Here is a 16,216-nt window from a genome sequence, read left to right on the forward strand (position 1 = left end):
CTGTAGATCAACTGTTACCACTGTTGCCTTGGAGCAAGAAGGTGATGAGTTCAAATCCAAGCCTGGGCCTTTCTTTGTGGAGTTTGCATATTCACCCTGTGCTGGTATAGGCTATTTCCAGGTAAGGTAAGGTAAGGTAAGTTTATTTATATAGCGCTTTTCAGCAACGAGACACTCAAAGTGCTGTACATACAATTACAATACAATCACAAAGCAAATAAACACAGATACAGACACAGAAAAACAAATGATAAAATCAAACAACAGAGGTAATTCAAAAAAGTTAAATAAAATAAAATAAAGAGAATAGAATGATGGACAAGAAAATGAAAGGAAAATTGGACTGAAAACGCAACTAATCATGCCTAAATGGCACAGTCAAAGGCCACTCTAAACAAATAAGTTTTTAATCTTGATTTAAAGCAACTTAGGGTTTCGGCATTTTACAGTTTTCTGGCAGTTTATTCCAGATTAGTGGAGCATAAGAACTAAAAGCTGCTTCTCCATGTCTGGTTCTGGTTCTGGCTATGCAGAGTAGATTTGAGCCAGAAGACCTGAGAGGTCTGGCTGGTTGATCCACTGACAACAAGTCTGTAATGTATTTTGGTGCTAAGCCATTCAGTGATTTATAGACTAACAGAAGTATTTTAAACTCTATTCTCTGAGCTACAGGGAGACAGTGTAGGGACTTTAGAACCGGGCCGATGTGCTCCACTTTCTTAGTTCTAGTGAGGACGCGGGCAGCAGCGTTCTGGATCAACTGCAGCTGTCTGATTGACTTTTTAGGCAGACCTGTGAAGACACCGTTGCAGTAATCAATTCTACTAAACATGAACACATGAATTAGTTTTTCAAGGTCCTGCTGAGACATTAGTCCTTTAATCCTGGAGATGTTCTTTAGGTGATAGAAGGCCGACCTTGTTACTGTCTTTATGTTCCTCTGAAGGTTCAGGTCTGAGTCCATCACTACACCCAGGTTTCGAGCCTGACTGGTGGCTTCTAGCTGTATTAACTGAAGCTGTGTGCTGACTTTTAAACGCTCTTCCTTTGGTCCAAAGATTATTACTTCAGTTTTGTTTTGATTCAGCTGAAGAAAATTTTACACAGTGCTTGAATGGGTTCATAGTCAGTCTGCATTTATACGGATGTCATTGAACACCTTGACAAGAGCAGTCTCTGTACTGTGGTGAGCAGGAAGCCAGACTGGAAGACATCGAAGCGGTTGGTCATTGTTAGGAAGTTGTTTAACTGCTGAAACACAGCTTTTTCAATTATCTAACTGATGAAGGGGAGGTTTGATATAGGCCTGTAGTTCTGTAATAGCAGCTTGTCCAAGTTGCTCTTTTTCAATAGAGGTTTGATAATTGCTGTTTTCAGGGCCTGGGGGAAAACACCTGACAAAAGGGACGTGTTTATTATTTGTGTTAAATCAGATGTTATTACAGGCAAAGCTTTCTTAAGGAAAGCTGTGGGTAAAAGATCAAGACAGCAGGAAGAAGAACTTAGTTGCTGTACAATTTCTTCTAAGTTTTTGCAGTTTATTTGGTGAAATTGGGAAATTTTGTCAAAATCAGTTCTAGTTGGAGACAACATTGGTACTGGAGTTGATGTGGATGTGCTGACTGCCCCTCTGATCTTTTGGGTTTTTTAACCTGTTAACCGTGGCAAATAATGCACGAGCATTGTTAATGTTTTTGCTGATGATCTCAGAAAAGAAAGATTTCCTTGCGTTTTTCAGTTGTAGGTTATATCTGTATAGTCTCTCTTTATAGATAACATAGTGAACCTGGAGTCCAGTCTTTCTCCACCTGCTTTCAGCTTTTCGATACTCCTTTTACTTCACTTCTGACTGGTGGAGCACTTCTCCACAGAGACGTTTTCTTCCCAGAAACGACTTTCACTTTAATTGGAGCAATTGAATCAATGATGTCCAAGATTTTAGAAAGAAAGTTATCTACCAGCTCATCTACAGTGTTACAGGGCAAAGTGGAGGTAGAAGAGTAAATCTGGTTAAAGGTTTCAGCAGCACCGTCCTTAAAGATGCGTTTTCTTATCATGTCTCTTTGGCAAACTGAGTCATTGCAGATGATGCTTTCAAAAATAACAGAAAAGTGGTCAGATAGAGCAACATCAGTTACAGACACCTTCAAAATGTTTAGACCCTTAGTGATGATCAAGTCCAAAATATGTCCCTGTTTGTGCGTTTACTGTTTAACATGTTGAGTCAAACCAACATTTCTAAGAGTGTCACATAGATCTATTGCACTTCTGTCTTCAGGATTGTCCATGTGAATGTTGAAATCTCCCACAATAATTAAACAGTCATAATCAGCACATATCACAGATAAAAGCTCATTAAAATCACTAAAGTTTGTTTTGGACTTAGGAGGCCTGTAAATATTCAAGAACATGGTTTGGACCGGGCTCTTTACCTGGAGAGCCAAATATTCAAAAGAGTAAAATTTGCCCAGAAATACTTTTTTACACTCTAATAAATTTTTAAACAAAGTGGCCACCCCTCCACCTTTTCTTTGCTCTCACAAAGAAAATTGTAGTTTGGAGGCGTCGCCTCTATCAGAATGGGAGCTTCATTAAATTCATGTAAACATGTTTCTGTTAAAAACATAACATCAAGATTGTGGTCAGTAATGAAGTCATTGATTAAAAATGATTTTCCTGACAGAGATCTAATGTTCAATAAAGCCAGTTTATATGACTTAGTTGCTGGTATTAACTCTGTGTCTGGTTGTACCTGACAGTTTATGGCTTTTGTTGATTGTTTATTACTGTCTCTTATCCTTTTGGCTTTGTTCTTTCTGTCACCTATAAGCACAGAGATTTTACAACTATCTCCTATTAGGGGCCCAAGTGTTTCCTGGACATGCTCCTTTCTGATAGAGTTACCACTGGGGCCCAGACTGTATCACAGAGAAGTGAGTTGAAGGTCCTGATTAGGAAGAGATAGATTAGGAGGTGGTGGAGGTCTGTGGCATTTGGAAGATGTTGGTTTAATAGCAGGGCCTCGGCCACGGGGGGTGTTTAATGGAGAAGATGTCAGAACCATTTGGGTCTCGATTTTAAGAGCTCCTTTCATGTTATCAGAATCCAGTAAAGCAAAAAGCGGGCTCAGTGGGGAGATGGGAGAGTTCTGTGCGGTCTGGGTCGGGGTCTCGGGTAAGGGGGGTTTACCGGGGTGTAGGTCTGGGTCTGGGTTTGGGGGGATGGGGGTACAATGGGGGGGTCCACTTCTCCTGTGGATTTTGACGGGGAGACCTTTTGTGATGACCTCTCTTTCTCAGCCAACTGGCTGATTGTTTCTGCTGGAGCTGTTGGAGGCATCATTGTTGTTGATACTCCATGTTCTTTGCTGAAGGTCGAAGCTGCTGGCGGATTATTTACTGAATAGAAGAGATTAGATGTGAGACGTCTGGCTCCCAGCTTGTTCAAACAGAAACCATCTTGCTTGAAGAATTGCCTTTTATCCCAAAAAATATTAAAGTTGTCGATGAAGTTCACAAGTGTGGTGGCACATGTTTTTTTCAACCATTTATTAATCATCAGAAGTCTGGAAAAAATCTCATCTCCACAGAAAATTGGTGCAAAGGGTCCGCTGAGAAACACCTTAATATTGAGACCTCCAACAATATTCAGGAGACGAGTGAAATCCTCCTTTCAATCCTTCTGATTTTTTCTGAGCCACGTCATCCATGGCTCCACAGTGTATAATAAGGTTTTCTAGAGACGGGCGCTTTTCTGTGATTGCAAGAATATTCTCTGAGAAATCAGACGCCATGTTACTGGTACCAATCATAACTTCTGTGTTTTTCTTGTTGCAGAAGTTTTTAATCCCATCCACAGCTGTGTTGCCCACTATTAGGGTTCTTGGTCTGGTGGGGCGCTTTTTTTCTGGCAGTTTAGGAGAAGACTGTTTAGAATGAAGATTGTTCTCAAACCTTTTATTGATCTCAGAAGATGGATCATTTTCCTGGTTTTCATTCTGTAGTGGAGCAAATCTGTCTTGGGGGGGAACTCCATTATTTCCAGCTGTCTCACTCCTATCAGTTGTTGTGACAGCAGCTCGCTGTCGAAGTCTCCTTTTACCAGGGGAAACGGGGTCATTTCTCTATAATTCTGGCCATTCTAATTTATTTAATTGCTGAGATCTTCCAGTGAGTCGTTCATCTTGATTTTTTGGGCATGCCCCTAAAACATGCCAGGAGGGTCTGCCGGTAGGTTTATTCTCAGTGTTCTGATTTCCGGCTGAGTCGTTGAGCTGGTTGTCACTGTTTGGGATCACAGGCAGAGTTGAATCATCGTTGTACCTCATATTCACCTCCACATTCACTTCTAGTCGGTGGATTTTCATCTCCAAAACAGCCAATTTCTGTAAAAGTTTGTCAAAGCCCTCTGTGATGAAGGGAGACATTTTGTGCTGATTAGCTGGTGTCAACTTGTCCTGCTTTCGAGTTCGATTATAAAAACATCAAAGTCCTTTAAAAAAAAAAAATAATAATAATAATAATAATAATAATAATTCTTTGGAGTCGCTGGTAAGAAGTTGTTTTAGTCCAATATTTCCATAATTTTGGCTAAGAGATAAAAAGTTAGGAGTAAAAGAATGCAAGCAAGCAGGGAGCTTAGGAGAAAAGCGTCTGAGCAGGCGGAAGTAGAAAACCTACAAATCTACAGTTATCATACTAGCTGTAATCACTGGTCGCTAAAAAGACAGTAGAGTTAAATCATTTTAAGACATCCATACAATTTGCCATGGCATCATGGTTGTGTTGGGTCTGAAAACCAGAAAAGTTTTACATCCGCTTCTCAATTTCTTTTCTTTTGAGTACTGAACCATCTTTATAAGTAGCTTTTAACTTACCCTGGGAACAGCCTGTTCTTCTAGGCTATAAATACTTAGCGCAGAATGCACAGAATGATTCAATTTTCTATATTTTTCTTACTTAATGTTTTATTAGGGCCCCCAAGCATCAGTGCGAACACTGTCAATGTAGATTTGTTAAAATCTGCATGACAAACCTTCCAAAAACTTTGATCCAGTGACTTTACTGAGCTGCTGTTTGTCTTTTGTATTATTTAACATCTTTATTGTTAATTTATCACTATGCACAATTCCTTCACTCAAACATAATGTTTACCCACTCAGTTTCAGTGCTGTAGTCATTTACTAATTCCCATAAATTAATTTATTCTCTGTAAGTCTTTGTAGCAGTACCCATTATTTTAAAAGCCATTTCTGTGTGAGTTCCAATCCGACTGTGACTGCAGCGGCAGTGACAGAAGCCCGGTGGCTCCGGTCTTAATCATATAGAAGCAAAGTGTTGCACCTGAGGCTCTGCTCTCCCTGTCAGACCAAGTGACCCAAATATGAGCCAAATGTCTGCTTAGTTTGAAAAGAAAACTTGCAAGTCTGCAAGTAAATGACTAATGCATTAGTCAGAGTTATAGTAATCGAGTGTTATGCTATCTTATGCTTGACATCTGCTGCGCAGCTACAGTCTCCACAAAATGTTTGGAATGTTGAATATTCCTCACGTGAAAATAATCTTAAAACGTTTCGTTTTAGCTCCGAATTTAGCAAGCAAATTTTAAACTCTGGGTATTGAAACATCTGTACTACAGACAGAAGAGATGTCATCACTATTTGACAGATTAGCTTGACTGATTTGAAGTCTGTCCAACTCATCCTGCTCTATCATTACAGTAAGAAGGTTAAAAACTGACCCTGGCATCCCTCAGGTAAAGCAAAGGAATCCTTTTCTTTTACCATTTCAAATCACACAATGTCTGTTTCATCATAGTGTCCTGTACCAATTTGAATATGGCTGAAGAGGTCTTGTGTCAAATACAAATGAGGATGAGCTCTTATTTGTTTATTCAAACCAAAGATTCTCTTTCTAATGTTCTCACATTGATTTTTGGTTTGTAATTTACTCCTTCATTCTTTTCAACTATTGCCTTTTTAATTCTTAAAACGCTACCTTTGTCATAATGCGCAAACTTTAAACCTACATCTATGCAGTCCATAAAGACTAAAAGACACCTTAGAAGCGATAGTATACTCTAGTTAGAGGGTATTATTTTCTGGAGGGACATATTTAAAAAAACAGATCAATAAGAACAAACCACCCGAAGCCCGGCGTGAGCCATGTTTTGCCAGCAGATCCAATCTCACAGGATGGACAGGTATTGATCTGGGCTGTAATATTGTAGATAAAAGCTTGATGTTTGGAAGTGATCTCAATGGCTCTTACATTTGCACCAACACACAGAAGAAAAGCCCTAATATTTACCAGAATTACTATTAGAAAACTATAAATATACTGACATACAGTGTTTTGCATTATTTGCAATTAATGCTGCTATTAGCATAGTGTTTTGTTTTCTTTCTAAAGAATGAATCAGGCTCAGTGATTCTGTGTTCAGCTGTCTTTTTCCTTGCTAGTGCCAGAGACTGCACCTCTGCTCCCAATAACTTTGTTTACTGTTTTCTTATTTTTTCCTTCCATAGAAAGTACTCCTGACCTAGTGCCTTTGTTTAGCTGTGTCTCTTTCCCAAAAATAGTCATTGACAGAGCTACTGATGCCATTAACTCTCTGTACTCTTCTTGTTTCTTTCCCATAGAAAGTACCCATTGCCCAGTGCACCTTTCCTGGACAGAGCTATTGAGGGTGCAACTTGTGCCATTAACTTCATGAACTCACTTTCCATTCTTTTCTTCACTCATGTTTGTGCTGCATACTATTCATCGGCTGCCTTCTTAACCCACATCCAGTGATGGCATATTGTCGTTTATACTCAGCCTGGCTCTGCTGGAGGTTTCTTCCTGCTAAAATGGAGTCATCCCTTTCCACTGTCATTTCATGCTTGCGCAGAGGAAGAAGTTGCTGGAAAATCAGTGACTTTTCCTGTTTGGTTTTTTGCATCACGTCGTCAGTTACTTGATGCAGTTGGCTGGGTTTACTTAGACCGACATCTTTAGTAGTACATGATCCACTGACTTTGATTGTACTAGAGTATATTTTACTCGCACTTGTCGTCTTCCACTTTAGCCGGGACCGGGATAAAGCCTCCTCCAGCTCCTCCAGGGGGAACCCAAGGTGTTCCCAGGCCAGCCGAGAGACATAGTCCATCCAGCCTCCTCCTGGTGGGACGTGCCTGGAACACCTCCTGAGGAAGGAGTCCAGGTGGCAACCGGTACAGATGCCTGAGTCACCTCAACTGACTCCTCTCGATGTGGAAGACCAGCAGCTGTACTCTGAGCTCCTCCCAGATGGCTGAGCTCCTCACCCTATTTCTAAGAGAGTGCCCGGGATCTTGTTCTTTCGGTCATGACCCAAACTTCATGCCCATAGGTAAGGGTAGGAACATAGACCGACTGATAAATCGAGAGCTTCGCTTTTCTGCTCAGCTCTCGCTTCACCACAACGTACCAGCACAGCGTCCTCATTACAGCAGCAGCCGCCCTGATCTGTCTGTCGATCTCTTGCTCCATGCTCCCCTCACTTGTAAACAAGACCCCGAGATACGGTGCCGTAAAAATAATGAAATCATCTAATTTGGGTTTTAACTTGACTCCTTAAAAATATTAAAAACCAGAGCGATCACGTGGCTCATATTGCTTCCTGTTAATTTCAACACCTTGTAGGTAAATCTGTCATAGTCTGATAAAACCTTAATCTTTATATGTGGGCCACAATTCCAAAAGGGAATGTTTGGCAAAGAAACAACACTTGGCATCACCAAAATAACATCATACCCACAGTTAAACATGGGGGTGACACAATGATGATCTGGGGTTTCCTTTTGTCAAGGTGGATCAAACAATGACCATTTCCAAAAACCAGTCAGTTTTGACCTGAAACCTTTATCCACTAGGAAGATAAAGAGGGATTTTATTTTCCATTCATACCACAAAATCAACAAATAATTTGTTTCACTGGAAGAAAATGAGGTTTTAGAGAACGTTTTAGAGAAAATAGATCCCTAAATAAAAAAGTAGAGAATTATTTGTATAAAAAGGTTCTTCATTTAGAAAGTATTAGTTTCAGGCCATGCAAACTTATGCAACAGAATTATTGCAGGAATGTTTATTATTTAACCTATTTTTCACAGCTACAACAGGAAAACAGGTTTATCCTTTAGCTGAAAGTTGAAAGGTAACATGGAGTGTGCACAGTAACTTGTAGTGCATACCTTTATGCAGTACAAGTTACAGTATTTACAGTTTTATCCATTATACTTTCCATCTATTTTATTCTAATGGCTGTATAGTCTTTCCAAAAACATTTGGATGCTTTGTTGGGCAATTAGGATTACATTCATGTTTGAAAAGAAATGGTTTAACATGAACCAATCAGAATAATTAGATAGTTTCCTGAGAAAAGATGACTGAACCTTTCGGAAAGGTCACATAAACAAGATGCACTACACAACTTCACAATTTCTTACTTTCAGCCTCCCTGAACGTTAAGGAGAGCAACATAACCAAAGGAATAATGTGCACAGTTAAAATGAAATTTTATCAAATGTCGCCCTCTAGTGGCATAATGCGAATAAAAAAGAAAGTACATTTTTAAAACTTATTTCTCAGTGTTCGCTACTGTGTTAATAACAGACATGAAAATGCTATCAGTTTATGTAAATTTCAGCAACAGAAATTAAACATGATAATTTCCCCAAATGTCAAAGAATTATGTCTGATATGATGGGATTCTTTCTCTCCACAGAGAAACATTGATAAGTGAAAGCTGATGTGACCTTTACTGACTTTGTTAAAAAGGGCAGAGCTGTCAGAAGTCAGGTTTCTTGAGGTTTGCAGGCCAGAAGGTAGAAATACTTGACAGCCACTGTCACTTCTGTGTCTGCAGAGGTCACTTTCATTACACACATCAATCTGGAGGAAAGAAGAAAGGAGATGAGACAAGTTGCCATGACTCAGCAGCAGGGGGACAGTTACACAGACTTCTTCAAAGGAGGCAGGATAAGCTATGTGAGTGTGAGTGTGTGTGTGTGTGTGTGTGTGTGTGTGTATATATATATATATATATATATATATATATACGCAAGTTGCTGTTCACCTCTCACAGACATCCTGGGAAAGCCTGTTTGCCTTGTGTGGGTCTTTTCTCAGCAGAGCCTGATAACTGGAGAAAGACTCCACCAACCCCATGTAGCTGGATAGCGGCATACTCCTTGTGTCCCAAAAACACTCATGCCTGGAATAAAACACAATACATGTATTGTATATTGTATGCATATCAAACAAAGCAATAACAGCTTTTGTCCATGTTCTGTAACATCAAAGCGGAGAAAACTCTTAAAATCCATGAATCCCATGAATCAAAATTCTGGCTGAGGAAAAGCATCACTCACCACTCCTTGTTGGGATAGGGAATAGATGCATATGCCTCCCTGTAAAGCTCAATAGAGCTTTGACCAAGGTGGGGACTCCTGTACGGTTGCAAGGTAGCATAAAACTGAAGCAACAACAACAAAAATGTATCATTATTAACATTCCAAGTTCCTCCAACCAGATATAATTTTGTAAATTATATTTATGTAGATATTAAACCAGAGACATGTTATGTTTTTGTAAAAATGAATGATGCTTTCTAGCTTTAACAGATTTTCACACACTACACTGTCCCTTCATGTCAGTGTAAAACCTACTCTGAAAATAAATGCAACCGCCTAAATAAGATGCCATCCATCCATCTACCCATCTTCTATACCGCTTTTTTCATACAGGGTCGCAGGGGAGCTGGTGCCTATCTCCAGCAGTCTACGGCCAGTCACCCTGGACAAGTCGCCAGTCCATCGCAGGGCAACACAGAGACACACAGAACATACAATCATTCACACCAAAGGGCAATATAGAGAGACCAATTAGCCTAACAGTCATGTTGTTGGGCTCTGGGAGGAAGCCGGAGGACCCGGAGAGAACCCATGCATGCATGCAGAACATGCAAACCCCATGCAGAAAGCCCCCTGTCTGGGAGTCGAACCCAGAATCTTCTTGCTACAAGGCAACAGTGCTACCTACCGTGCAGCCTGAATAAGATGCTTCAACCTTAAATGCCCACTGAATGGTAAGGTAACCCTTTTTAGCATTTTACATTCATTTTTGAGAGATTTAATCTGTACATTATCAATAAATCATGCAATAGTTTCTAAAGAAATTTGGTCATTGTTAGACTACGTATAAATTCAAAAGATGAACAATTTAATGAACATTTTCCTCCTTTTTAATCATTGTTGCTTTTTAAAAACACAAATAAACCAATGTTGTGCGTCATACACCCCATTCCCAACATATGTATATTTTATGCCATCCTTGATGATGGATTCAACATAAAACTGGTAATGAATTTAACTTCTATGTTCGACTAGTTTTAAAGACTTTGTCAAAACCCCAAATTTTAAATGCATTTACGTCAAAGTACAGCCTTACACTGAAATGTATGATTTTTTTTTATCTTAATGTGTTTGTCTGATACTTTACAGGACAGCATTACATTTATTATGAGGTTCATTGGGATTAGATAGCTGGAGGGAATGTTTAATATTATTCAACCCTCTAAATATCTGGTTCCCAACCAGTAAAACAACATAGATGTTTCTGAAAAATACAATCTTATACTCTTGAACCTACACGTGTTTATTCAATCAGATTATTTTAGAGCAAAAGCAGTTAAACACCCAGAAGGACTGGTTTGGTTTGAATATAATTAGGTCCACATTTTGATCAGTGGAGGGTATGTAAGATCATTCATTTATGATGAGATTACAAGTGTAGAACAAGCACCAAAGGGCAGAAGTCATCTTTGAGAGTTAAATTTTAGTCCTACAGCATAGAAATAACCATAGTTGACCAAAACAATCCAATGTTCTGTGATTGCACCATACCAAAGCACTACAAGACTCGCCTGACAACAACACTCTTTAGCGTGGATTTTCTTACTGAGGGAATAACATCAAAGTAGCTATTTTGAGAATCAGTTATGTGTATAAAATGAAATAAAGAAGAAAATGAAAGGAAACTGTCTTCCATTCAGACAGCAAAAAATCAAGAGAGAACAAGACTTTCAGCAGATAACAGGAAGGCATGCAGTAGAGCCCTTTCGATCTGTTTTATGCTTTGAGATAGTTCCTGTAGGTAAGGATCTCCATTCTGCAGATTATATAGACTGTGGTTTTAGTCATGCTACATGCACATTACGTAACAGGCCTGACAGTTTAAAATGTGAACTCTAATCCTTTTCTCTTTGTTTCAAAATGACAGTAAAATCCTGTTTTACAGTGAATGCTCTCACACAGCAGTGTAAAGTTTGCTCTGGTCCTAATCTAAATTATTATTTACTACTCAGAACAGGCAGGCTGGAAAAAAATGATGCTGTTAATTATAGCAACTAAAGATTCTAAAGAAAACTCTACAACAGAAGGTCAGAGCTTTGAGTTGAGGTGAGTGAAATGAAAATGAGCCTGAACAAAAATCATAGTGTTGCTTTAGCTGGCATGCTCTGTTCTAACACACAAACTAACAGAAATCCTTCCCTGCAGTATCCATCCAGGAAATCAGTAAGCATAGGAAAAATAATTTCTAATATTATGGGTTTGTCTGTTTTATTTTTACAGAAACAATAAAGGAACAGTTATGTTTGTGTTTCTGGTTAAACATTCCATCTTTACCTCTTTGCAGACTTGGTTTAGTGTGTTTTTGCAGCAGTCTGGGTAGCTGAGCTCCATGTCAATCATGTAGTTGAGCAGAGCCAAAGAGCCTTGGGGCTTCAGGACTCTGTGGGCCTCCTGCAGAAAGCGTGGCCTGTCAAACCAGTGAAACGCAGACATGGCCGTCACCAGGTCGGCGGAGCTGTCAGCGAAGGGCAGCTCCTCGGCCGCACTTTGTCTAAAGATAAATCGGGGGGAAAATTGAAACTTTCAGCCGGGGTGACTTTTCCTTTTAAGCATGCAGGAGTTGGATGTCTGAAAGCACGAAGATAAAACACGAACAGCGTGACCCCTGACTTATGAAAGTCAGCGTGTTGTGAGGCTCATATGCACTTTTGTTCCTGCTTGAATCTGCAGGATTCCAGCTTAATGGGGCTAACAAGAAATCTGGTATTGAATGTAATTTTTTCATTAAATTCAACAGTTCTTTTAATAAAAGATTGTGTTGTCATTTTTTCAGAGGTTTTAAAAAAAACCGGACAGTGCCTTGCAAAAGTATTCACACCCCTCGAACCTTTCCACATTTTGTCACATTACAGCCACAGACATAGAACATTCTCAATAGTTACAAAGCAAAAACAAAATTATAAATGGTTTTCATGCGTTATTAATAATCTAAAATGCATGGTGTGCATTGGTAGTTCGCCCGCTTGGGTCAATGAAGGAACACCCTTTTAATGTAGCTACAGCTGCAAGTCTTTTCGGTATGTCTTTACTGCCTTTACACATCTAGAGATGTTTGCCTATTTATCTTTATAAATAGGCAAAAATAACTCACGTTCAGTTGGACTGGATGGAGAATGTCTGTGAACATAATTTATGAAGTCTTGTAACAGATTTTTAATGATATTTTCCACTCTAACACATGAATCTGCTTTAATCTAAATCTCCATTGCAGCCCTGGCTGTAAGGTTTGGGTATTTGTCCCACTAAAAGGTCTCAACCCTTTTGCAGCCTCTAACATTGTCCTGTATTTAGCTCCAAATATCTTCCAATCAACCAATCCGAGTTTCCTGTCCCTGCTGAAGAAAAGCATCCCCAGTATGACTGCACAATATATCACAAATGCATTGTTGTCGCAGTAACATGGTACACAATATTTCTATCTCATAAAAGCCCAACCAAATGCCCTGAAGATCTGAGCTGTTGTTCATATAACGTGGAAAAGCTCAACAGCGACTTTTTAAAGCCACTGTAAGCTTTTAATATGATACAAGAAAAATGAGGAGATACAGAGAGGATCGGCCTATGAAGCTCGTCTTGTTTGGCTCAGACTTACTTATATGTGATGTTTGGCTCTTTAGCTTGCTGCAAAGCCACTTCCAACTGAGCAGGACTCACATCTGTCCCCACAACTGAAGCAAAGTGTTTGGACAGGAGCAGCGTGCCCTGCCCAGAGCCACAACCCACATCCACAGCCAGCTCAAAGGGACGACCTCGCTGAGAAAATATTTAACATTTTACGTGACATTGCTGTGAAATAGGCTATTTGGAAGTTATACAATAAATGGACGCCTGGATTAGTTCCTTGCAAATCAAGAACATAAGAACAATCTTTGTTTTGCTGCTTGTACTCACATGCTTTTCTAAGAAGTCCAGAAGCTGTCGGATTAGATGATCTGATGGAGAGATCCTGTACTTCCAGTAGGAAGCAGCATGCTCCTTACCTTCAAAAAGTCTGTAAGTCATAGCTGTTTGATGCCTCCTTTCAGCTGACCTGACACAAGTTTGGCAAGAGAGAGATGAAAACAAACTGTCCAGTTTCTTTACTTGACAATAGAAGCAAACCTCCACATGTAAAGGGTTTTAAATTCCTGTCTGCTGGCCGTCAGATACAAACACACTGACATGAACAAAGGGGGCAAGCAGGGGGTGCTGGGGAACTGGGAGGACTGAACTGCATTCATGCATGTGTGCTGTGCTTTATAATGAGGGCCTTTAAAGGGGGCAAAAGCAAAACAAATCTGTTGTACTACGTTTGTGATAAACCCCTGAATGGAATAGAAAACGAGGTCAAACTCAGAGACTCACTGAGACTTAGAGGGAAAGGTTATGGGTCATGCATGGTTTCTGTTAGAAATAATAGAACCCTGAAGAAGAAAAGGGCCATCAGTCCGTGTGTGAGTTCAAAAGCAGATCCCAAGTGGGGTATTCCTGTCCAGTGTGTTGCTTTTTGCTCACCCAAGGATGGACTCAGGAGAAAGGCCGAACCACTGACTTTCTTTTTAAAGGCTGGAGATTTACCCACTTTCTGGATTCTACATAAACCCATTCACAAAATCTATATCCAATATCAAAATAATATCCAGATGTGCAGAAGCCTAAAGCTGCCACCCAAAAAAAAAAAAAAAAGTAGAGCTATATCACACTATGTTTCATGTTATTACAATATACTCTTCACATCTGAACATATATCACATTCTTACAATATACTTACACTATATTGCCAAAACGCTTGGGTCACACCACCAAATAAAGGAATCAGTTTAATGGCTGCAGGTGTATAAAGTTTGGTGTGGAGAGACTTGATTGGCCTGCACAGAGTCCTGCCCTCAACTTTTCTGAACATCTTTGGGATGAATTAGAGCCGAAGCTGCAATTCTGGTTTTCTCACCGAACTATGAATACACTCCTAAACCTCATGGAAAATGTCAGTCCCACACAAGAAAACATTTTTGTAATGTTCAAAAGTGTGTTTTTATCTATCAAAATTCCCTGTGGGGTGCGCCGGATCGGTTTTTGGCCTATGACCTACACAATGTTAGGCTGCAATGTGAGGAAGAGGAAGTTACGCGTCGCAAGAGGACAAGTAGGACTTTCTAAATAAAACAGCTCTAAAAGATAATATTCACACATTTACAAAATAAAATAATAAACACAGTGGCATAAACTGGTTAGTTAACAACGTTGCAATTTAAACTGTTACACAAGCATTGTTTCTGTAAACGGCTTCACATCTGTGCTGCATGGGGTCGACTAACGTCTGGCTCTTGTGAACAGGACAACCGGACTATGTTCCACAAGTCCTCTGTACGTCGTTTGCCTCAGAAACAGCATGTTTGATTCACCACCAGCAAAAAAAAACAACCATGTTGGTTTGGGACCAAGAAGCTGATCCCTTATTGGTGGGGTCACTGTCTTGTTGAAACATCATTGTCCCCAGCATAAGAGCAACATAACATCTTCCAAGTCCCTGGATATATTTCAACTGATTCCTGATCGTTGGTATGTGATAATAGGCCCAACACAATAGAATGAGAAACATCCCCATATGATGATGTCTGAGCCTCCGTGCTTCAGTGTACTGATGCTTGACGTCAGTGTTTGGGGGTCGTCTGATAAATTGTCTGTGAACTCCTTAGTCAAAATAATCTTGCACGGATCAGTCCATAAAATGTTGCACCAAGTCTTTTACAGCAAGTCAGTGTTTCTTCGCAATCAGCCAATGTTTAATAACAATGGGACTTTGTAGGGGCTTCATGCTTCAATAGCTTGGATTCACATAAGAATCTTCTAAGTGTTAAAGTACTCACAGGTAACAGCAGTCCTTTTTATATCACCCTGGAGCTGATAATTGGCTGAATCTTCAACGTTTTGGCTATTCTTCAAAACATTAGAAAATGAACTTTTGTTTTCTTTCATATCTTTCTGGTTTTGGTTTTAAAGTGTTTTTGGTCACTTTTTCTCTCTACTCAACTTTAAAATCAGAGTGCCGTTCTTCCAAGAAATATCAGAAATGACCCATTTTACTCAGATTTGCAGAGAAATGTGGTAGACCTGTACATTTGCTGCTTTTCATCCTTAATGAAGGGCCAAATGTTTGACAACTGCTTGTTCACAGACTGAATGACATCACTGATTGATCTAATTATACAAAATCAGATGCAAGCCATGGCTTTTGGCTTTGCTGTCTTTTAATTGCTCTGCTGCACCTACTAGTAAATTATCTGCCATATAGAAATGTCATTTCTAGAAAAGAGCAGTGATAGAACTGGCCAGTGATGTTGGACTGCTGTTACTTTCAAAGCACACCTGTATATACATTATTAATTGATAAAGAAAAAAAAAGTCATTTAAAACACACCTAACACTTCTGTTGGTCATTCAAAATGGAAAAAAAAAAAAAGTACAAAAACCATATTATATACATATTTAATTAGGCCAATAATATTTTGTACTTTTGTAACATATTTTGGAAACATTTAAACAATCACAATCTGTGACATGTTACACAATAAAACATAATCAAAACATGTTTTTTATTTGATGTGATGGATTTAACGTAATTGCTGACTTGAACAAAATGAATTTTCTATATTACTGACAGAAGATCCAACCAGAAAATGTGTTTAAGACAAATGAGGCGTAACTTACCAGTCTTTAAAAGGCACTTTATTTTTTCAGTGGCTTTACCAGCCATCATCATTGCTTATTCACTCTCTGGAGAGAATTAAATACATAGTTTAGTCT

The 16,216-nt window shown here is 39.3% G+C and overlaps 1 protein-coding gene across 1 annotated transcript; it reads right to left on the bottom strand.

The window, feature by feature from the left end:
• Positions 1–7,899: 7,899 nt before the first annotated feature.
• On the bottom strand, positions 7,900–15,751 carry LOC124871275 (putative methyltransferase DDB_G0268948). Its single transcript, XM_047370458.1, has 6 exons — positions 13,325–15,751; positions 13,026–13,186; positions 11,708–11,924; positions 9,392–9,495; positions 9,097–9,234; positions 7,900–8,912 (listed from the first exon to the last, which is right to left on the bottom strand). The coding sequence occupies exons 1-6, from the start codon at positions 13,433–13,435 to the stop codon at positions 8,816–8,818; spliced, it is 828 nt and encodes a 275-aa protein (XP_047226414.1). The 5' UTR covers positions 13,436–15,751; the 3' UTR covers positions 7,900–8,815.
• Positions 15,752–16,216: the final 465 nt, after the last annotated feature.

Source organism: Girardinichthys multiradiatus, chromosome 7 (assembly GCF_021462225.1).
Source record: "Girardinichthys multiradiatus isolate DD_20200921_A chromosome 7, DD_fGirMul_XY1, whole genome shotgun sequence".
Lineage (NCBI taxonomy): Eukaryota > Metazoa > Chordata > Actinopteri > Cyprinodontiformes > Goodeidae > Girardinichthys > Girardinichthys multiradiatus.